The 24,243-nt window shown below is 46.4% G+C and overlaps 1 protein-coding gene across 1 annotated transcript; it reads right to left on the bottom strand.

Moving 5' to 3' along the window:
- Positions 1-573: 573 nt before the first annotated feature.
- On the bottom strand, positions 574-22,681 carry LOC133131202 (collagen and calcium-binding EGF domain-containing protein 1-like). Its single transcript, XM_061246439.1, has 11 exons — positions 22,359-22,681; positions 20,869-20,949; positions 8,018-8,070; positions 6,731-6,865; positions 6,193-6,330; positions 5,737-5,867; positions 4,091-4,211; positions 3,242-3,381; positions 3,036-3,071; positions 2,746-2,781; positions 574-2,642 (listed from the first exon to the last, which is right to left on the bottom strand). Exons 1-11 carry the CDS (start codon positions 22,469-22,471, stop codon positions 2,454-2,456), a joined length of 1,173 nt encoding a protein of 390 aa, XP_061102423.1. The 5' UTR covers positions 22,472-22,681; the 3' UTR covers positions 574-2,453.
- Positions 22,682-24,243: the final 1,562 nt, after the last annotated feature.

Below are 24,243 nucleotides of genomic sequence, written 5' to 3'. Positions count from 1 at the left end.
TCTACCCATTGAATCTCCACATAGAAATAGATGGAGATGTTTAGACTGATATAAGTTGATTATATCAAACAGTTGCTAAACAGTTGCTTTCCCAATTGTTGCTGATGCTTAATATGTACCAAAACAACCACATGCACTGCAGTCTGAAGCCATTAATGGATTTACCTTGAATTTTAAGTCGGTAATTACTCACATGGGTAACCTGGGTGTTTAACTTTATATTTTCATTAGATAAATGAAATAATAATTTTCAAATGTTTTTTTTTTGTGTTTACTCAGTTTCCCTTTGACTAATATTCCATTTTGTCTAAAGATCTGAAACCGTTCAGTGTAACAAATATGCGATAATAAAGCAAAAAATCAGGAAGGGGGCAAATACTTTTTCACGGCACTGTGCATACTGTATTATATAGCTCTCATAAACAAACAGGCAGGCAGGACATACCGATAGGGACTGATATTCAACGCACGCAGGGCCACACACACTTTCACCTCCCAGACATTCCAGAAAACAATCAAGAAACAACCTGCTTTCCCAAACCCGGTCCAAACAGCTGGCTCTCTCAAGACGTGTTTGTGTGATTCCTTCATTTTATTCACTGCTTATAACTATTTACATTCTTGGCATTTATAATTTAATGACACGTATTATTTCTGATTAGTAGACGTTCCCTGGCAGTATGGTTCACGAACATCTTGACCTGGTTAACATTAATGCTCGGATGACGGGGAAAAAAGCAGGGAAAATAAAGACGCGACTCTTTGAGCCCACACACATTCCCGAACGCACACACGCAAGCACGGCTGCACATACGCCGAGGTGTGTGAACTTGCACATCGACTCTTACGTCTAAATCATCATGCTGCGAAGCACGCTAACGAAGCCATGCGCCAGGAGGCTACCTTTAGCGCAGGGAGCAGAGGCTGTGTGCTGAAGCCTGCTGTGGTGGTAACACGGACTTCATGTCCATACCAAAGCCTTTCCGCTGACACAATTACAGAATATACACTCACTGAGCACTTTACTATATGTATGAGACTTATTGAGTCTTCTGCTGCTATAGCCTATCCACTTAGAGGTTTGACGCGTTGTTTATTCAGAGACGTTCTTCTGCATGCCACTGTCACCTTCCTGTCAGCTTCCACCAGTCTGGCCAATTTCCGCTGACCTCTCTCATTAACAACATTTTTGACCGCAGAACTGTTGCTCACTGGATGTCTTTAGTTTTTCGCACCATTCTCTGCAAACTCTCGACTTCTGTGCGTGAAAATGTCATGAGTTCAGCACTATCTGTGATACTCAAACCACCCTGTCTGGCACCAACAATCATTCCACAATCAAAGTCACTTAGATAAAATTTCTTCCCCATTCTGATATTAGGTCTGAACAACAGCTGAATGTCTTCACCATGTCTGAATGCTTTTATGCATTTAGTTGCTGCCACATGATTGGCTGATTAAATATTTGCATTAACAAGCTGGTGTACAGGTCTACCTAATAAATTCCTCACTGAGTGTATTTACAAGAGTTAAACGCAGGGAGCCATTCATAAGAATATCAAAGGAAATATGAGCTTCAGGGTAAGAAAAAAAAAATTCCTCTCTCAATTCACAGGCTTGCTTATCCCTCTTAGCTGATGGCACCATTCTTATTAAAACTCATTAGTTAAACTTTAATTTAGTGCACACGTGTACGACAAGTCTTATGAATCTGCTGTGTAAAAAAAAAAAAAATCAAAGATTTTCTATGAACTGTCCTTCATAAAAGCAATATCACTTCTTCATCAGCACAGCACAGCGAGTGATCAGCACTACACAGACATTCATAAATACATCAGGAAACGTAAAGCGGCATATTTAGATCACTGGTGAACAAACACACCCTATAAATTGTTGTGGTTGCTGATATAGGCATTCCTGGAATGGTTATGTAGTCCTTATGAAACCATAATATTTGTTTTTAAGAACATTTGTTTTTTTCTGCAATACAAATAATGTGCTTGTATAATATATATAAATGTTATCTGGAGGAGGTAAATGAGCTTTATAAAAAGGCACTGGAGGAGGCTTTGGCTCAGTATGCAGTGTACCAGGACGATGTGTAGGAGAGGTCCACGCTAAGAAGCAGGCTGTGGTGCCATTGGTTCCAGCTCTAAGGAGGGGCAGTCTTTAGTGCCTTCCCTTGCAGCTGAAGAGTGAAGTAACAGGGCAGTGACATTTGGCGTGAGCAGTGAGAAATCCAGTTTCTCTCTCCACAGTCTCTGTCTCCGCTACTCGAGAGGATGGAAAAATGCCAGGGATTGTTACATCCAGCCGAACGTCACCAGGGGTATATGTTTAAGACCTGATTCGAAAGACAAACACAGAACAGGAGACGAGTCCACTTTGGGCTTGTGTTTGTGTGCAAGTCCAACCATGTCCACTGGAGGGTGCTGTCTCGGGAGCTCCCACGGTCAGGTATTGAACAGGTGCTCCTCTTGCCCGGACCCCCAATCGGCAAACTCCGTCTCACCGCCGGAATGGGGCGGAGCCTCCACGGAGATGCCCCGCCTCTTCCCAAACACCTGCTCCTGTAGCTCGATGATGTCGTTTCGAATGTCCGCCATCATCAGCAACAGGAAGTCGAAGGAGCCGGGAGGTCCCTGGGGAGAGAGGAAGTCAGGGTGATGAGACCCCACTAGAGATCTGCTGGGTCTACATGCACCCTGAAGACAGGGAACTGGAGTCTGTGGTGAAGAGGCTTACCGCTGGTCCTCTTGGTCCAGGAACACCTCTGTCCCCCTGTAGGACATAGACAGCCACTTGTAAGAGCACACACACACACATACACACCTGTGTGAACCTTGTACCTTGCTGGAGATACATTACTGTGCATACATTATGGAGTGAGCCTTTCTTTTGCATCTTCACATGCACACCCTGCGCGCACAAACAAAATGTATACACCCATACATGCATGTACACACACACACACACACAACTGCACACGTGCGTGTATGCACACACAATGCAAGATGATGCCAAGATGATGTTACCTTTTGGCCATCTCTTCCTGGAGCACCTGGTGGTCCCTGGTGGAGTTCACATAATTATAAGAAAATCTAACACATCATAAAAAGATTTCCAATGGTCTTTAAATGAAAGCATGCTACATTCTGCCAGTGGTTGTAGAAAGCAGCGCGTGCTGGATAAGCTAACGCAGCAGAAGAGCTTCCAGGAACAAGTGCATGTGTAAGCTCACCACTGGGCCCCTGCGGCCCCTCTTGATGTGATTAAGGTCTGGCTCGGGCCCCATGGGACCCATATCTCCTCGTGGCCCCTGGGGGCCAGGAGGTCCCCTGGGGCCAGGCTCCCCTTGCTCACCTGGCTCTCCATTTAGTCCTAGGGAACAAACAAGTAGCAGAGAGAGATTATTAAATTATTATTTATTATTATTATTATTATTTTTTTTAAGTGTAATTAAAGTGTAAGATTTTTCATTCTTTCCCTGTCTTATGTTAATTGCCAAGAAGGGGAAGCCCCAACACACTTCAGACTGGTTAACTATAAGGTGCTCAACAGCCATAAGGGCATATCCTTAACCAAGTAAGGCTCTTTTGACTCTGAGGAAGACGTGGTTGTCTTTTTTCCCTGTATCTTTTAATAGTCTGTTTTGCTCTGAGCTTCCTTATTTTTGGCTGATCCCTGTGAAATAGTTCTTATAGTATTATTCTTATAGTATTATTTTATTTGCCTTTTGATATGCAAGATATTGCTCTAGTTGAGTATGGCAATTTACTTTTCCTTACCATTTAAAAAAATTGTAATTCTCATATTTTACAATATTGTATTCCAATTCAATTTAGAAAATGTTGGGTGAGCGCGGAAATGGTGAGAGACACACGTGCGGACCCTCGTCTCCTGTGACATCATTTTGGCCATACCCTTACAACCCTTGCGGAGTGTGTCGAGAGGAAGTTTTTAATTTACCCTTTATTTATACAGGGCAAGTTGAATGAGCATGTATGCAACACCTTGTTAATGCGCCCCCCCCCCCCCCCCCCCCCCACAGGTAAGAACAGAGGAGGCTGTTAGCGCCAGGTGCACGTACCTGGAGCCCCAGGGGGTCCCGGAGAGCCAGGTGGGCCGGGCGAAGCGGGGGAGTCCAAGCCTTTTCCTCCCCAGCCCTGCGACGGCTTGTCACTGCTATTGGCCAGGCCGGGAGACAGAGCCTACCAATCACACGAGGACACCAACACGACACATTGATCCTTTGCCATGGGCCGATTCTCTGCTTTTCTTATGAGTTCTCAATAGTGTGTCTTTACTTATGTAATAACTTGTTTGCAAAAACTATATCTTGGAGCTGGGGCCTGGTTTGAGTGTGGTGAACCTTATCCGTGTATAGGGCTAGGTTTGAGTGTGGTGAACCTTATCTGTGTATAGGGCTAGGTTTGAGTGTGATGAACAGTATCCGTGTATAGGGCTAGGTTTGAGTGTGGTGAACCATATCCGTGTATAGGGTTAGGTTTGAGTGTGGTGAACCTTATCCGTGTATAGAGCTAGGTTTGAGTGTGGTGAACAGTATCCGTGTATAGGGCTAGGTTTGAGTGTGGTGAACAGTATCCGTGTATAGGGCTAGGTTTGAGTGTGGTGAACCTTATCCGTGTATAGGGCTAGGTTTGAGTGTGGTGAATCTTATCCGTGTATAGGGCTAGGTTTGAGTGTGGTGAACAGTATCCGTGTATAGGGCTAGGTTTGAGTGTGGTGAACCTTAACCAAGTGAACAGGTGAACGAGGTGAACAGTACCTGAGTATAGGGCTCAGTTTAAAGGAGGTGAACAGTACCTGAGTATCGGGTTAGTTTAAAGGAGGTTAACAGTACCTGAGTATAGGGCTAAGTTTAAACGAGGTGAACAGTACCTGAGTATAGGGCTAAGTTTAAACGAGGTGAACAGTACCTGAGTATCGGGTTAGTTTAAAGGAGGTGAACAGTACCTGAGTATAGGGCTAAGTTTAAACGAGGTGAACAGTACCTGAGTATAGGGCTAAGTTTAAACGAGGTGAACAGTACCTGAGTATAGGGCTAAGTTTAAACGAGGTGAACAGTACCTGAGTATAGGGCTCAGATTAAACAAGGTGAACAGTACCTGAGTATAGGGCTAAGATTAAACGAGGTGAACAGTACCTGAGTATAGGGCTCAGTTTAAACGAGGTGAACAGTACCTGAGTATAGGGCTAAGTTTAAAGGAGGTGAACAGTACCTGAGTATAGGGCTCAGTTTAAAGGAGGTGAACAGTACCTGAGCATAGGGCTAAGATTAAACGAGGTGAACAGTACCTGAGTATAGGGCTCAGTTTAAAGGAGGTGAACAGTACCTGAGTATAGGGCTAAGTTTAAACGAGGTGAACAGTACCTGAGTATCGGGTTAGTTTAAACGAGGTGAACAGTACCTGAGTATAGGGCTCAGTTTAAAGGAGGTGAACAGTACCTGAGTATAGGGCTCAGTTTAAACGAGGTGAACAGTACCTGAGTATAGGGCTCGGTTTAAAGGAGGTGAACAGTACCTGAGTATAGGGCTCAGTTTAAACGAGGTGAACAGTACCTGAGTATAGGGCTCAGTTTAAAGGAGGTGAACAGTACCTGAGTATAGGGCTCAGTTTAAAGGAGGTGAACAGTACCTGAGTATAGGGCTCAGTTTAAACGAGGTGAACAGTACCTGAGTATAGGGCTCAGTTTAAACGAGGTGAACAGTACCTGAGTGGGCTGTGTGCTGCCCAGCCTCAGTTTGAGCTGCAGGAGACTGTTTCTCATGCTGACAAAGTCCTGGCAGGTCAGGGAGCAGGACCCAGCGCTCATCAGCGTGTCCGACTTCCCTGAGGAGCTCACTGCAGAGTGCAGAGAGAGGAGGAGGTGAGAGAGAGAGGGAGAGGCAGGTGAGACAGAGAGAGGGAGAGGCACAGCACGCACACCAGGCCTGCTTCATTGCTTGTTTTCCCACAGGGAGAGGAGGAGGCAGGTGAGACAGAGAGAGGGAGAGGCAGGTGAGACAGAGAGAGGGGAGGCACAGCACCCACACCACACCAGGCCTGCTTCATTGCTTGTTTTCCCACAGGGAGAGGAGGAGGCAGGTGAGACAGAGCACTTAGCACCAGACTGGTCCCGCTTCATTGCTTGTTTTCGCACAGGGAGAGGGAGAGGCCGGGGACTCACGGTTGTGGCTGGGCACGCAGGATCGCTGGTCGGGCGCCAGGCTGTAGCCACTGCCGCAGAGGCACAGGAAGCTGCCTGCCGTGTTCTCACACTGCTGGTCACACACAGTGCCGTTTGACTCCTCACACTCATCCACATCTACAACAACACAGCACAGGGGATCAGTGTGCGCTGCAATACACGTAATGCACTCACCGAGCACTGAACATTTTTACTTCATCACACCTACTTATTCATGCGATTATCTAATCAGCCAATCGTGTGGCAGCAGTGCGATGCATACAATCATGTAGATACGGGTCAGGAGCTTCAGATAATGTTCACATCAACCATCAGAATGGGGAAAAAATAGATCTAAGTGACTTTGACCGTGGAATGATTGTTGGTGCCAGACAGGGTTTGAGTATCTAAGAGACTGCTGATCTCCTGGCATTTTCACACAGTATCTAGAGTTTGCAGCGAATAGTGTGAAAAACAAAAAACATCCAGTGAGCAGCACTTCTACGGGCAGAAAGGTTAATGAGAGAGGTGGACTGACCGAGGCAGTAGGGGTGCTGGTGGCTGCGATGGCGCTCCCTGTCGAAGCGGAAGCCAGGGTAGCAGGTGCAGACGACCCGCCCAAAGTTATCAGTGCACTGCTGCTCACAGGGCGATCCTGCACACACATCCACACCTGGAGGAGGCAGAGGAAATATCAACGCAATTCACATTGACTGACTGACTCAATGATTGACTGACTCACTGACTGACTCTCGCTCGCTCGCTCACTCACTCACTGACTCACACTCATACTCAAACCCACAAGCACACACTCTCATACACACTCACACACACACTCTCACACACACTCACTTACTCACTCACACACACTCACAGGGGAACAGATATCTTCCTGACAAAATAACATTGAGCTGCAAGAAATATTGTGAATACCCAAATCAATTTCAATTCCACTGGAATCCGCTTTGTGCTTTATAGTCTAAATCAGGGATCATCAAATCAGGGTCTGAGAACGGCTAGTTTTCTTAGTGCTTTACATTCTAAATCAGGGATCATGAAATCCAGGTCTGAGAACAGCTGGTTTTCCACCTCCCTTTTCCTGCTAGGTGTGAAGATAGCACAGCTAATTACCCAGGAGAAAAGAAAATCAGAGCTAGATTTGGATTCAAGACCCAGATTTGATGATCTTTTGCAGGTCTAATCGAATTGCATTTGCTGGAATTCATACCGATGTCTGTTCAGTTATTCTGTGTGATACTGCCCTCTTGTGGTTAAAGTTCTTCATAGCAAATATAAGTTGGAAGTCATCATTTTCAAAACTACAACTTGCATATCATCCAGCTATACATACTATACAAACCATCCATCCATCCATCCATCCATTATCTTAACCCGCTTATCCTGAACAGGGGGGCTGGAGCCTATCCCAGCATACATTGGGCGAAAGGCAGGAACACACCCTGGACAGGTCGCCAGTCCATCGCAGGGCACACACACCATTCATTCACACACTCATACCTACGGGCAATTTAGACTCTCCAATCAGCCTAATCTGCATGTCTTTGGACTGTGGGAGGAAACCGGAGTACCCGGAGGAAACCCACGCAAACACAGGGAGAACATGCAAACTCCACACAGAGAGGCCCCGCCCGACGGGGATTCAAACCCAGGACCTCCTTGCTGTGAGGCGGCAGTGCTACCCACTGCACCATCCGTGCCGCCACTATACAAACCATTTAGTGTTTTTATTTGAATCTAAGCACCTATCAATGGTTAACTTGTTAAGTGCAGTGGAGTGAAGAGAGCAGGTGTATTTTTTACCTACTTTCTGGTATGCAATGCCCCATCACAAACCTGTACCCCTCACAGCACTTCCTCCTGAAACAGAGACAGGGCTCATTAGCACAGCAGTCCGGCTCAACAGAGGAAAACGCAATTTAACTCCTGCAGGGTAGAAATAAGCAATCCAAAGCAAAAGAATGATCAAATGAAACAATTAAACATGAGCTTGCAATGCGTTAGCCTCCCCACTAATGATGAAGTACAGCCAATTAGTGTAAGAAGTTCTGGGTAGGTGGTCGGGTCCAACCACAGCCAGCATTGGAACAAGCTCGCTTTATGAAAAACAGCTAGTAAAGAGGCTTGAAGTGGCACTGATTAATGACAGATGTCGGTTCATTTTATTTCATTTGTCACTGGTCAGTCTCGGAGGAGGAATGTGTGGCTGTTGTTTATAGCACGTTCGGACACGGTTTTGGACAAAGGGTCTCCATCGCGTCTCGCCCCCCTGCTGCCATGCTTCAAGGAGGGCCGTCTAAACTTCTGACTCCAATGATTACAGCCGGAGAAACGTTTCTTTTAGACCCAATTTTTGCACTGACCTTCTTGTATAACTTTGTAATTTCTTAGTGTAAGAAGGATATGGTAATAAACACAATGTTATTATCATGTTTCAAGGGCAGTTCATCTGTTCTCCTAACCATAGACCACTTGGTGATGAGACTACGTAAAAAAATGTGTCAAAAGTCACAATCCAATGAAATACACAAAGTGAGCACTTTTAGGTAGACCTGTACACTAGCTTGCTCATGCAAATATTGTGGCAGCAACTAAATGCATAAAAGCATGCAGACATGGTCAAGAGGTTCAGCTGTTTTTCAGACCAAATGTCAGAATGGGGAAGAAATGTGATCTAAGTGACTTTGAACGTAGAATGATTGTTGCTGCCAGACAGGGTGGTTTGAGTATCTCAGAAACTGCTGATCTCCTGGGATTTTCACACACAACAGTCTCTAGAGTTTGCAAAGAATGACGCGAAAAACAAAAAACACCAAGTCAGCAGCAGTTTTGCAGAGAAAAACGCATTGTTAATGAGAGAAGTCAGAGGAGAAGGGCCAGACTGGTCAAAGCTGACAGGAAGCTGACAGTAACACAAATAACCACACATTTCAACAGCCGTATGCAGAAGAGCATCTCTTAACACACAATACATCAAACCTCTACGTGGATAGGCTGCAGCAGCAGAAGACTTAATAAGTCTAAAAAATAAGCCTAATAATGACCTAATACAGTGCTCACAAGCGCATTAGAAGCACTTTATGAGAGATGCCTTTTTAATCAGGCAAAAATATGTTTCATGTCAACAATGAAAAAAATAATTCCAGTAAATGATCAAAGACCATGTTGAAAACATATTATTGCTTTGCGCACTTTCGTACAGTCTGGTTCTGGGTTAAATTTAAATTCTGCTTCCTCTCTTTAACACAGCTGACTGTGGTCACCAGCGCAGGTCTGGTTGAGGACGGCGGTTCCAGCCCGATACATTGACTGGAAGACGTACACGATTCTCACAAAGCTGAAACCTGCTTCACTCGCTCAAGTGTTTCGGTCCTTTCAGCGCTATTCCCAGCAACGGCGGCGTCTGGCAACAACAGGAAACATCACCGCGCTTTTTAAAACCGCACCACATGTTACAGGCATTAGAGATGAAAACGGGACAGAGGGGAACGCTCGCTGGTACACTCATCCCGTCACGCAACAGAAGTAACGGGGAAAAAAAAAACTTTTCTGCTGAAAATCACATGGTTTAGTCACAGGGAATTTAGCATGTTGCCTCATTCAGGGCTTTCTTGAGATGACTTTTTATTCTCCTCCAAAGGCCGTGCAACATAACCCTAAATCACTCCGTTCAGACGTCCCTGACCCTCGTCCTGTCTCTCCGACCACAAAGCAAACTGCCGGAATGGCCCCGCCCGGCGCTGACGGACAGCAGACCAAGCGTTGCCTCATCCTGCCTGTAACGGTTGCGTTGTCGGGGGAGGTGGAGGGGTATGGTGGCTGACGGTTGAGTTGTTGTCCGGTTTTTTTTGTGCGTTGCAGGCTGGAGCTTCTCAGGCCTTCCCTCTCTGCGTTCGGAAGCAGAGGGTAGAGACCGACAAATGGGGAACAGATGCGCCCCTCCCCCCGCCCCGGCACCCAATCTCCACGGCCCCAGGCCTGGCCCCTGGGGCACTCCTGCCGTGCGGGGTCACGCTGGGCCCTGCAGGACTCTACGGGGTGACGGGGAGTGGGGGGTTCCCACAGCTGACCCCCTGCCTGCCACTGCTGCTCCCAACATAAACAGAGTCTGTCTGCCTGTCTGTCTGTCTGTCACACAGCTAAAGCACATGGCTCCCAAGCCCCCAGCGACATTCCCAGCCCTCAACTGGGTTAATGTGCCAACAGAGCATCTTAACAATAGCCAGGTATAGAGCCCTATAAACTAGTTGGTCACACTTTACAATAAGGGTGCATGAATTGGCATCAACTAATGTAGTTGGACTTGTTAATATTAATTCTATGATGTACAATTACAGTAATTAAACATCAAATTAACATTGAATTGGTTAACATTAACAAATACATTAACTGTTTTCCATTAAAATATGAATTAGTATTAACTAATGCAGTCTCAGTAGTTAGTTAGGTAACAATGACATTAGATAATGCAACCTTATTGTAAAGTGTTAACCAATAGTTAGCTAGTGCAGTGGTTGCTATAACACGTTTTATTTGACTGGTGTGAACATTGACGGAGAGTACATAACCTAAAAATAACATTTTTTGTCATCTTTCTCATGACCCACCTCAACCCCTCTCCCTCCCATGACCCCCCAACCACTGCTCTGGCCTGAGAGAGAGGGGGAGTGGGTATTGAGCCACAGTCAGCAGACACAAGTGCTCACACACTCCGCTGGTGTGACAGGCGTGTGTGTGTCTGCGGAGGGTGCCGGAGAAGGTAATGCGAAGCAGCTTGTTAATGTCAGCAGGGTCATGAGGGAAAGCGCTCCGTAAAATACGGGGCCTCGTTAAAGGGCCCTGACTGACGAGGGGAGTCCCTCCCTTCCCTCTCCGCTCCGTGACTGCGTGCCCGACTCCGGGAGCGTCCCCTGGCATACGGGAGGGAAAACCAGCTCCGCTCCTCCGGTACGGAACACAACCGGGAAGATATCTGGAACGTCGTCCCTTTAAAATGGCATCGTTCCTGCTTTTGTTCTGTTTGTTTTTGCCAACACGGTCGTTAAGCTGTACACTCCAGAAGGCGCTCCTCCATACTCCATGCAGGTGTGTAGGAATAATTCACTGTGACAAACTAAAACAGGCGGTAGTCAGATAGCCAACCTACAGATCTGAAGGTAACTTCACAGGCATTTCACACGAGTTGGCCAAGCTCATGTGAGGTTAAACAAAAGACAAAAAGCAAAACTGTTCTGAAAAAAAAAAGAACCAGGAGAAATAAACCAGAGAATAAGGTTTAAGTAACCTGCAGCCAGCAAGTGGTCGAATATTCGTCTTAATCAACAACTCGATATCTTATAAAAAAAGAAACACCAATAAGTTGATGGTAAGACCATGTTTCCAGAAAACTAATCACACAGTGAAGGGATAAGGCAGACCTACACAATTTGAGTGTATTTCTTTTTTGCTTTAACCTGGATTTACCTTAGCATTTATGTATTTATTTTGATGAACAAAATACTGCAAGCCGTTTTTCCCTTTACAGCTATTGTTGGACTTAATTTGGTTGCTAAACTTGGCAAATTCTGTGAATCAATCAATCTTTATTGGAGCCTGTCATATAGCACTTCACAACGGTCATTTTCCAGACGGAATGTGAAAGCATTTTAAAATCCCAACTGAGCCAAAAACAAACAATTGAGTTTAACTGTGAGACAAGGACAAAGGAAAATGTTAATTGAATCCAGGCTTTTATCTCCTCAAAACACATTCCGGTAAGGATGGATCCGCTGCAGCATTTCCACCACAGGCGTCCCTGGTCCTGCCTAAACCGTCTGTGTGCCTTTCTGAAGACAGAGAGAGAAGCACTGTGGGAAGCAGGTCAAGTTAGAGCCTCTGTGCCTCCGGCTCAGTGAAACCTCACTGGGAGCCTCCTGAGTGGCGAACACAGGGAGTCATAGATACCCCAGTGTAAAAATCCAGATGTGACCAGCCTGAAATGACCTGCTACCAGCTGTTTCAAAACCTAGCTTTCAGCAGGGTATAGATAGGATAGCTAGATAGATAGATAGCATTTATATAGCACTTTTCTCAGCACTCAAAGCACTTTACAGTGATGAGGGGGAAACTTGCCTCAACCAACATCCATGTGTAGCACCCACCTGGGTGAAGTGGAGAGGGAGAGAACAATGCTTTTGCCAACTGAATCAGGGGGTGATTAGGTGGCAGGTTGAAAGAGCCAGGTTGGGAATTGAGCCAGGGGACCTAGAGGGGGTCCCTCTCCCCCTTCTCCCTGCCCGCCCAGACTACCCGCGGTGGGTCAGAGGAGCCCTTTCAGGACCCGGCTTCGCGTGCAGCTGCCAAAATCAGCAGACCTCCGGCCGGGGAGAGACGGCAGACGCCGCGCAGAGTCGCACCGGGCCCCGGGATCGCTTTACCCCAGATTATGTGCTTTAGCCAGAGCCTGGGCCCCCAGCGGGGCCCGACCGCTGTTATTGTTTTCCCTTTGCGGCCGCCTGATTTATCTGCGCATTAGCTGCAGGAATGTACTACAAAGGAAGGCCATCCGATATAAACCCCCAGGTCTGCGGTGTCTTATGGCCCCACCAAACAAGGACAAATTAAGGTGATGTTTTCCATAAACAGGCCTAAAGCCACAATCAATTACAAGTATTCCCCCGTGTTCGAGGGACTAGGCGGAGCGGCCTTCTCTGAGAGCAGATAAGGTTTCCCCGGTCGAGACCCCTCGAAAAGGAAAAGGAACAGGCGTAGAGACGCGGCCCTGGCGAAGGTCTGGTTGATCGATTGCGTTTACTTTGACTCCCTCTCTCAGCTCCTCCGAGGACGGGGGCTCAGACACTACAGCTGTGGTGACAGACACTGACAAGCCCAGAGACAGAGAGACAGACACTGACAAGTCCAGGGACAGAGAGACAGACACTGACAAGTCCAGGGACAGAGAGACAGACACTGACAAGCCCAGGGACAGAGAGACGGACACTGACAAGCCCAGAGACAGAGAGACAGACGGACACAGACGTTCAGTAATACTGGAGGATGAGGAGAACGTTCTCAATGGCAGAGGCACAGTCAAATGACTCTGATTCTGCCTTGACAGGGTCAAAAATGAGGTCACGACAGAGGTCAATGACACCCCCAGCAAAACATTCACGGGTGTAGGTGTGTGTGTTAGTGTCTGTCCTTGTAGATACTTTTGTGTCAGTGGTGAATATCAAAGTAGCATGTACATCGGTTAATACAGTATAATGCATTTGTGCCGATATACCGTATAGCATTACTGCCAGTGTACGGAATGACAGAACAGTAGACTATAGAAGAACCGAAAGTACTTTTTCTATAAAAGAAATCCTCAAACCGGGTTTCAGAGTAACAGAAGGGCCGGAAGGGGCATCCATCTCTGTCCTTCTCGCTGCGGACACTGCGATGTTATCTGTAACATGAGCGAGCGCATGGGGCCGGTGTTTATTTACCCTGTCAGCGCGCTTCCAGCCCCGCTCCCCCCAGGGACACATCACAGTGGCAGGCTCCGGACGGACGAGCCGGGCTACTTGCCAACGAGCCGGGCGACTCTCTCCCCGGCTGAGCCGCTGAAAAAACCGTCACTACCTCTCCTCCTCCTCCTCTGCCACTCTCCTTCGCTCTCCCGCCTCCTGCTGCTGCTGTTATCCACAACTTCCTCTGCTGTCCCTCCAGAAATGTTATGTTTTAATAACAAGCAATAGCACCCTTCTCCATTACAGAGAGAGAGAGGGAGAGGCAAAGTGAGAGCGAAAGAGATAGAGAAAGAGAGAAACAGTCTGTGAAATGTTTCTGTATATATGTGTGTATGTGTGAATGTACATGTATGTATGTGCATATATGCGTATTCATATACATATATAGATATATGTATGTATGTTCGTATGTATGTATATGTGTGTATATATATATCATTATTATCCAGTTATTTTTATATTCAATCATATTACAGTGTTATAATTCTTTGTTTAACATGTTCCATGCTTTGGTGATACAAATGCTAATTTTGTAATGGCAATAAAGCTCTTTGAATTAGAATTTGAGAGACAGACAGAGAGAGATAAAACAAGAGCGAGAGAGAGACAGAGACAGAGAGACACTGAGCCCCCACTGATATTATGACCCCATAGAGACTACGTCCCCACAGGAATGTGGAAACTCTGACCCCTGTCTCCACCCCTGCTACTCTGGGTGTCATTGGACGTGGGTCTGGGTCTGCTGACGGATGGTCATGTGACCATCATGTGACTTCGCCGCAGAGCGATTGGGCTGTCAGGCACATTTTAAGGGGGAGAGATGAAAGAAAAAGATACAGGGTGACTCTAATTGCAAAGCAGGGTGGAGGTAGAGGAAGATTACATTTATATAGCACTTTTCCCAGCAACTACGGCAACACAGAGCACTTTAAAATGGATGCCTCTCCTTTACCCATTCAGACACCAATGGCAAAAGGCTGGACTGCCATGCAAGGTGCCAACCAGCTCATCAGAAGCAATCAGGGGTTAGGCGTCTTGCTCAGGGGCACATCGACACACCCAGGACAGGGGATCGAAACAGCAACCCTCCGACTGCTCTTACCTCCTGAGCTAATGTGGAAGCTGGTGAAGCTTCCTGAAGGGCTTCAGAGGGAGTAGAAAACCTGGCAAGCAGAACTTTTATTGGGGTGGAGTTTCATTTCAAACCCCACACTAAAGTCCACACTAACCGCCCCTCAAGGTAATGGGACAATAAAAGAGAAAATCCAGTTTGGGGCCAGAAAAAAAAAAAAGAATAAAAGCAATGCTACTGAGTTTTATGCTGGCTGCTTCCGGCTCTGGTTCTTTCGCACAGTACACATTTATTCCTTTCTTCCTTTCTTTCTTTCTTTCTTTCTTTCTTCTTAAGCTGAGAAAAAAAAAGTGCTTCCATGTGCAGCGGTTCCCCACACTTCAAACAATGCTCTGAAAACATCAAAGTCTTTGATTAATTTTTTGGAAGGCGTTTGCGTCTGCAATGTTAGCAGCCAAGGTTCGCTCATAGCTGTGAAAGAAAGATCTAGCTTCTGATTTCCATAGCGACAATAACAAGTGCCGATTATCCCCCGTTTAGATTGAATATTATTTATGCAAAAAGGATGAGAAAGCATACTGGAATCTCGGGTCTGAAAAAAAGAGATAAATCACTGGATTTCATTGGCTGCAGACAGGAAATGGCTCGTGAAAGCCCTTCAGCACCCTCGCACAGAAATGATTAAGGCAGACAAGGGGAGGTTACAGGCTCCAAAAAAATGATATAGCACGCTTGTAGAACTAGCGATGTTACTCCTCAGGGTATTCATGAAAGGGTCCAAGATCAACTGTGCGCCTCGGAGAAGTGAGAGATTAAAAACGTTGCTCCTTTTTTCGTAATGTGTGTCCTTTTCATAACGTGGGAGAGCTCAGCGATCGTGTGGCTTGGTCGTGAGTGTGGGGAAGGGGAGAGCTCAGTGATCGTGTGGCTTGGTCGTGAGTGTGGGGAAGGGGAGAGCTCAGTGATCGTGTGGCTTGGTCGTGAGTGTGGGGAAGGGGAGATCTCAGTGATCGTGTGGCTTGGTCGTGAGTGTGGGGAAGGGGAGAGCTCAGTGATCGTGTGGCTTGGTCGTGAGTGTGGGGAAGGGGAGATCTCAGTGATCATGTGGCTTGGTCGTGAGTGTGAGGAAGGGGAGATCAGCGGCCTGGTAAACAGGACTTATGTGTTCAGTATGGCCTGCGAGCTGGTACTTCAACAGGGGCGCCAAGTTCCTGGAGGCCTAGATACACACACAAGCTCTCGCACACGCACACACACACACAGACAAGCAATCACACACATACACACACGCTATCACACACACGCAGATGCACACACAAAAGCTATGGCACACACACACATGCTATCATACAAACACAAGCTATCACACACATACACACACGCTATCGCACACATGCAGATGCACACACAAAAGCTATCGCACACACACACACACATACGCTATCGCATACACACACACATACACACACACACACACACACACACACACACACACATACAGACAAACACGCAGACAAGCCATTAGTTCGGCAGTGGGCGCCAAGTTCATCGGGGGCTAGGTACAGCATACCGACAGCCCCCCCCCTCCAGACCCTCTCTGGAACACAGAGTGGGGTGCCGTCCAAACTCCCATCAGCAGCCCCGCCGCCCTCTGTTACTGCCCCCCTGATAGGCCCTAAATAACACACCGCAACACCAGGCATCTGTTCCCCATTAGCGCCGCGCGGTACGAGCGGCTAAATCAAACCGGCCGTTCCCGTTATTCCCTCTCTGCTCCCAGGATCCCGACATGACTGGCCCTCGCGCCTAGTTTCCCCTGTTATTGATGGGCTACAGGCCTGTCAATCTCTGTCAGGGATAGGACGTACCGACCCGAATCAAAACACGCCACACGTCTCATCATCGGCGGTATCTACACACCGGTTACCGCGGTCGGACGTGTGAAACCCAGGACCAAGGGTCACAGGGTGCGCGATTTAGGTTTATGATTCAGTTCTCCCGGTAAGAGTATATGGAGCAGTCTCTCGAAACTATTCCACTGCAATAATTAAGTAATTAAGTCTTATAATTAGACTTTGAATCTTTATTATTTTGCAAAAAGAAGATAATTGCCAATGGGGTGAGACAGTTTGACTCATTTCAAGATTTGCCAATGAGGTAAGACAAATTCGCTCATCAAGCGAACGGTAACTTAAAACCCAAAAAAAAAGGTTTTACTAGTCAAAAACACATGTCAAGACAGACTTTTACTGCAGTGTAGCGGAGCTGGAACTCGGTCAGCGTGTTCTGCGATCCTCGTCACCTCTCTGCCCAGGCTGATCCGGAACATTCTTCACACAGAGCCCCACCTGGGGGCCCGGGCGGGTGGGGGGTCCCAGCTGTCCGCCTGCCAGGTGGCAGTGACACCGCGCCTCACACCGCGGGGGCCAGGAGGAGCCGGTGAGAACCGAGGTGCTGTTCCGGTGCTGAATTTCTCATCACTAAGCCTTGCCTAAACAGCAGGATTACATATAATAGATTTGAGATTAAGGTCAAAGGGTCCGGGCCAAGATTCAATAAACATCTGTCTGTTACATCAACTTGCGACCAAGCGCGTATAAATAAACTGTGTTCATTTTTTTTTGGATGACAGTTGAAAGGAAATTCCTGCATTTAACCGTTTTAATGTCCAAATCGGAGCACTAATACTGATTGAATTTCGGCATTAACGAAGATTTCGTTCAGTTATTCGTATTGCATACTACTTTGGTTTCACTAATTGTCCTAAGGGGATAAAACGGTTGTACTGAATTGAATGTAATTCAATTGAGCTGACTCACAGGTGTGTTTCCAATTGTGAGAGCTCCCAAGGACCCAACAGCCACTGAATCCTGGTCCACTCTCAGCAATTCACCTGCAGCGCTTTCCATAGACAGGGCCAGTACACTGAGACACATCACCCAGGGTCATCCAAGACCTTCGAGGTACACAGGCAACCAGAGACCGTCTTTCAGAGGGCATTAGCGTAGTGTAATATAACTGGAGGTATGATTGATATGTAGCAGGATCTCTCCTGCGATCTCCTCCTCTCCGTTTTCTCCCATAGAGCTGTCTGTTTTGCTAGCAGACCTCCTGCTGAAAGGAGCTCATTGCCTGCCAGAAGCTCAGCTTCTTCCACTTGGATCAGAAAGTACTCCCCTTCCCGTTCCCCCCACATACACGCACGCTATCGCACACACGCTATCACACACACACGCACATACGCACACGCTATCGCACACATGCTATCACACACACGCTATCACACACACACGCACATACACGCACGCTATCGCACACACGCTATCACACACACGCTATCACACACACACACAAACGCATGTACACACACACACCCTGGCAGTTTTCTCCTTTTCTCTGTGGTGCCTCTCACACGCATGTTCACGGCTGTGCGACGCTGCACCAGTGACTGGCGGCACGCCGGTGGGGGTCAGGATGAGGTTGGGGGGTAACTTACAGGGGGAGAAGAGGGAGAGCCGAACTGAATGTAGCCAACCCCAAAAAGGAAACAGATAAAGACGTTTGGCAAGCCGCTTTCCTCCTACATCGCTCCATCTGCACAGACAGCCGCAGGGGTTCCACAGTTTCCCACATCAGCAGTGAGCCAAAGAGGGTCAAACTGAGAGACAGACAGTTCCCTGTGCTGTTCTCCGTGATTGCACCCCTGTCCCCCTAACACCACAACACAGAATTCAACCCCCCCCCACCCCCCACCCCCCGTTTTGTGTTTCTACGATTACAACACACAGTTCATCCCAGAATCCAAACATTCGCTCTTACTTTCCAATTTTGTGTTGGAGTATGACAGCTGAAATCCAACACAAGCGGCTTTGCAGTCCATGAAGCAAAGGAAAAATCACAAGGCCGGTGCAATATTATGGTACAGAATAGCCAGGGAATGCGTGTAGACCCTTGGTGCTGGAACGATATGGTGGTTCTGCTTCCTGTTTACTGACACACACGGTTCACAGTTGGAGACGGCAGGACTTTACCCAGACCTGCAGCTGTAAAACAGAACTGCGCAGAATATTTTCTTCAAATCCTCCATTGTGAACATTACTTTTCACATTTGGATAAAACACCAGCCGTGTCCATGCCCAAGAACCTGTCAGAGAGTTCAGGTAAGTTCACTTAAGCAGCAAAGCACTCGCCGTTCTTTATGACCAGTAAAATATATGCCAAATTCTGCCTCCCCTCTCCACTCCCGACCAAGAAAACAGCCAGAAATTGTTCCTTAAAGCAGCCAAAACATGATTATCCCGTGCGGACCCTCCCCAGGGAATGCCAGAAAAAAAAAAAAAACAATGCAGCCGAGAGCCTTCATAAAAAGACAGGAAAACATTTCTAACAGCAAAGAGACGTTTTATTCTTTTCGGCGCGAGACAGCGGAACGGGGTGTGTGGGGAGTTTCGCTCCAATGGCACGCCCCCCCCCCCCCTGTTGTGGGAGGTGGATGAACTGCACCGTGTCTGAAATATTTCCCTCTCCCCCAGAGACCGGGCTCTGCCACTGTACTACAACAACAGTTTTGACAGTCACTCGAGTGGAAACAGACTTCTTTCATTCCTTTCCTCACTCTCTCTCTCTCTTTCTCCCTCTCTCTCTCTCCATCCACAACCGTCTACAAGCCAGGTCTTCATGCTCTCCAGCTAAAAAAAAAGCACTGAGTGTTACACGACTGGGGATGAGGAGACTTTAAGACTGACAGGCTGGCAGATTACCGTTTGATTAGTGTTTGAGATTGGAGACCTGGGGAGGGTTTTTGTGCCTTTACATCACAGCGGTATTTAAGCGCGCCCCCCAGGGCTACAAGGCGAGGGAACCTTAATGAGGCAATCGGCTGTTTATCACTGTCCGCTGATGACACCGCCGCTAATCTAAAACAGGCGACCCCCTGACCCGAGAGAAACTCAGCGCTGAGAGGATCCAGAAGACCGGGCCCGGCCATACCCGCTGGTTCTGCGTCGTTTCCAAGACCCGCGGCTCTATCGCTCATTTGTCCTCCGTTTAAGTCCCAGCGGCTCGCCGAGGGTTCTGCAACTCGATATAACACGAACGGGGCCGTGTGCTGTTTATCGCTCCCTGAGTATTAATACACCATGCAGCGTTTTTGAGTCAGATTGCCCTAAACGTGTCCAAGTGACTGTAGTCGCTCCAGAAGGATGTTATCGGTGTATGGGCTGGGCGGAACTCCTCACGCAAGCGGCTGAAAGCTCTTTATGGAGCAGAACGATGTTCTTCACGCGTTAGCAGGCTCGTTCGTCTAATCACAAACGGCCCCCTGGCTTTGAAAGGAGAGCCCGGAAGAATCTCTCCCCAGCTTTTGTCCAAGAGCTGTTCATTTTTCCTTCAGGAGGAACCACACATGGCTTATCCATCCAATGTACCCCTGCCTGCCCATCCACAATGCCCATTGTGGGCCTGCCTCCGTAGGGGAAAAAGGAAGGTCTGCTGACTCTCAGAGATACTTTAGCCCAGTGTTTCTCAACTCCAGTCCTCAGGACCCACTTGCCAGAAAGTTTTTGTTTTAACCAGGAACTCACACACCAGATTTAATGAAGAAACCAATCGAACCACCCTTGATTTGGAAAATCCGAGGACTGGAGTTGAGGAACCCTGCTTTAGCCAACAGGTCTGCCACACATTTAAGATGACTGTACCCATGATTCAGACTCGAAATCAGATCGTCTCTGCCTGACCAGTCACATGCACACCAGCCCCCTGTCTCTTCTGACTCTCCAAACCACATGAGACAAAACGCAGAATGTGTGCTTACCTTAACAGTAAACAGACCATATTTTTTGGCGGCGCACTTAAGTAACCATTGCCATACTTTCTACACAGTAGAAGGTCCAGTGTTAATTTAACTCAAACAAAGTACATATGAGTCCAACTAGGACCATATCTATGCTATACGAGTTCATTTAACACCAAACATTTACTACGTGTGAACAGGACATGGTGTAAGAGAGAGAGAAAGGCTGTAGGGACACAGTAGTGTGTTTTACTGATTCACGCAGTACGGAAGTGATGAAGGTGAAGGTAATTTCTTACCTGAGACAGGTGCCATTTTGTCCATCTGCTTTGAGGCATGGGTACTCAATGGTCACAATCTTGTTTTCTGGACACTCTTCCCTGACCAAAGGCAAAATAAAACAGAATATTGATCACAGAGGGAGTGAGGGATGAGCCAAGGATCATGTTTTAGGCACTTCTTAACATTGACTTTTGAAACAGAACAACCAAGCATCCAGATGTGGTGTAAGTGTTCCTAGTTTGCAATAGGTGGAGTATGTGCAGTTAAATAGGTCATTGTATTGCACAAGATGAAGAGAAATGGTCATGGTTGGATTAGGAGGACACCTGCAGAAATGCCTGGATTTGGATTTGAACCAAATTGCAGGGCTGCTATAACAACTGCTGAAGGTTTGCTGATGTATGCACTTCGCCAAATGCCACTCAAATACGATTCTGTACTATGACAGCAAAGCCCTACAGAGGCAGCCAGCCCTCAACGTCCCTTTATGCCCCAGTAAACTGTGTGGCTGACCCCGGCTACCGGTCCCCATAATGTGCCGGACACAAATAATGTGAAACTGTGCTATGGCGAGGCCCCTGTAATGGTATCTCATAGGCAGCCAGTCTGGAGTCATTCATGGGAAAAGCCAGGTTGAGGCTGACTTTCTGTAAACTCTCTCACAACTTTATCTGTAATGCTATTCATCAGATTATATATAGACCACATTCTTAATTATTCTTATTCTGAATAAGATTACTCAGTCTTTCAATGAGAAAATACAAAGAAAACGTTTCCTGCCGACGACTCTATTATGCCAAGAAAACAAGTGCCGTCCATACAGCTGTGGACTAAAAACGGTGCAACAGATTTTCTTAAACAGCATGCTGTTTTTCACGTTATACTCTTGGAAGGGACTCATCATGACTTGTTTTCTGTCTAATATCTTCCTTTCTTCAATATGAATATGCTCTGCATAACCACATAACAATTACGCAATCTGGATGTCAACACTTCGGCCAAATAGGCTACTTTCCTTACGGATTTCTCACGAATATGACCTCATCGCGGATTTACAGAAAATCACACCAACCAAGTTCGGTAAATGAAATCACTAGGAGGAAATTATCTGGCTCAGGAGTCAGGACCAAGGTCCTCATCTAGGTGTACGTGAACACTATTATACGCTTTTCAAATTGTAACACAAGTTGTTATAAAAATTTCATAATAAGAAATTATTGTTTTAGGTGGATCTATGCTTGAACACTTGTTAAACTTTTAAGCTCAGACATCTCGTGAATCACCACTGCTCACGGCAGCAGAACATCTGCACTTCTGTGCAACTGGTGACTTCATACAGCACGGTCAGTTCAGCTTTGACTGTGAGGTAACATTAATTCAGGTTGCTCGTTGAGATGGACAGGACCCTCTCCCCTCAAAAAAGGAAAAAGAAGAAGGGGGGGGGGGGGGGGGGGGTGGAAAGGAGACGTTCAGCATTTAACCTTAAACAGAAACCTGTTAAACTTACCCTGAACGGTCCACTTCTATCCGAGTTTTCAAAGCACTCACGGCAGAATCCCATAGAAAAGCACAACACATAACGGCAAACGGCAAGAAGGTAGCGCAAAAAAGACGATCCATTCCCACTGCGCTTTATCCTTGAACGCGATTCGTTGTACCTGTTTTAAATCTTTCAGCAAATAAAAAACTATTTTGAACGTATCACGTGTGTATGCAAGACCAGTTTAACGTAAATAACCTAAATTAAATACTATGGCAAATTTCGGAATATCCGTTAACAGTATTAAATGTTAAAATAATGACTGAAATAGTTTGCTCTCGCTTCGCCGCCCCAACTATTGCGCACCGAATCAAATCCCCTTTGGCAGACCTGGACGGGGTTTCCTTCTACCATGTGTCGTGATGAGTGCGCGTCCGCTCAATAATCCCCAGCGGAATTGCATTCCAGCTTTAAAGCACCAACTTCGGAAAAAGAGAAGGAAAAAAAAATCCACAGTTTGACAGCGTAAAAAATACCTCCACATCGTCCTCTCGTGGACCAACTCCGCAGCCGCAATTTCTCTCATCTCCAGCCTCCTTTTATCCCTTCCTCCCTGTTCTTTCGATCACCATCCATCGTTCATATATAAACTACAGAAAGCGTCCCGTCAGAGATATGCGGCGAGTACAAGGACAAGGACAGAGCTCGGATTTTCATATTCAGGAACAAACTGATTTCAAAGGAAACTGCTTGACCAATCCTTTCTAATTGCTTCATCGCCTACACAACAGAAAACATCAAGGTGAAAAGTCAATGCCATTTGTTCTAATTTTAAAAACATTTATATCGATTACTATACCGCATAACTGATAGAGAATGTAGAGCAATTCATTTTGAAAACATAAAAACATAAATTAGGGGTCCAAGCACAAAGTGCTTGTTCTGTTTTTTTTATTTTTATTTTTGTATTATTATTTTTCTTTGCTAGAAGTGAATGGGCAGCAAAAACTGTAAATTGTAGACCTACGTAACTTGGCAGGAAGGTTCAATTACTCCACCACAACTCAGGTTACTGCAATGACGCCTATCGGTCTCATGGTAGCGCTATAGGGGAGACCGGAGATGGTTGTCACACGGGTTGGTTGTCACACTTATATTTTGCTCCCTAGAAGGTGCTGTACAAAACAATTGGTATCAAAATGGTCATTTCATGAATAAACCACACATTATTGAAGTGAGGGGTTTTTAATGTTTATCATGTCAAAAAGTAAAATTTCATTTTATTGAAATTATCATGCTATTAATTAATCTTCAAACAATTATTAACATTGAAAACTGTGAAGGGGCAGGTGTCTTTTATATACGTTTTTAATTCGTTGGACTACAGCATGTGGTCACTCGCTACAATTCTAGCAAAATACACTATTAGGGATGGTTGTCACGTGTCATTTTCCATGTCAAATCTAAGGAAATAAGTTTAAAGGCCTATAGAAGATTTTTTGAAAAGTTTCTTAAAAAATGCCAGTGTTCCCTGATGGCATGGTGGTCCAGTAGTTTGAGTCAGTTTCCCCTGAAAATGAAAGTCATGGGTTTGAATCCAGTCTGGGCCTTTTCTGCATAGTGTTTGTATGTTCTCCAGGTCCATGCACGCGTTCCCCTTATTGGGCCAATCCTCTTGAAAGTCGGTCCATGTTTACTACTGGTCAGTGTGTACTAACTAAATCTTGGCGACAACTGGCCAATGGGAGCACTACAGTATCTTTTCAACTTGCACGAAGTAAAAAAATAAATAATGTCAGCAAACTCTTAGATTTTCCTCTGTAAAGTTGCTTCTGAGAAAGATCCTGGGTTCAGATGCGGGCAGGGCCCTTTCGGTGTGGACTTTGTTCATTTTGCAGGTAGCTGTGTGGGT

Source organism: Conger conger, chromosome 6, assembly GCF_963514075.1.
Source record: "Conger conger chromosome 6, fConCon1.1, whole genome shotgun sequence".
NCBI classification, from domain to species: Eukaryota; Metazoa; Chordata; class Actinopteri; order Anguilliformes; family Congridae; genus Conger; species Conger conger.
Note: the sequence above shows the minus strand (reverse complement) of the source record. Positions and strands in the feature narration are given on the sequence as shown.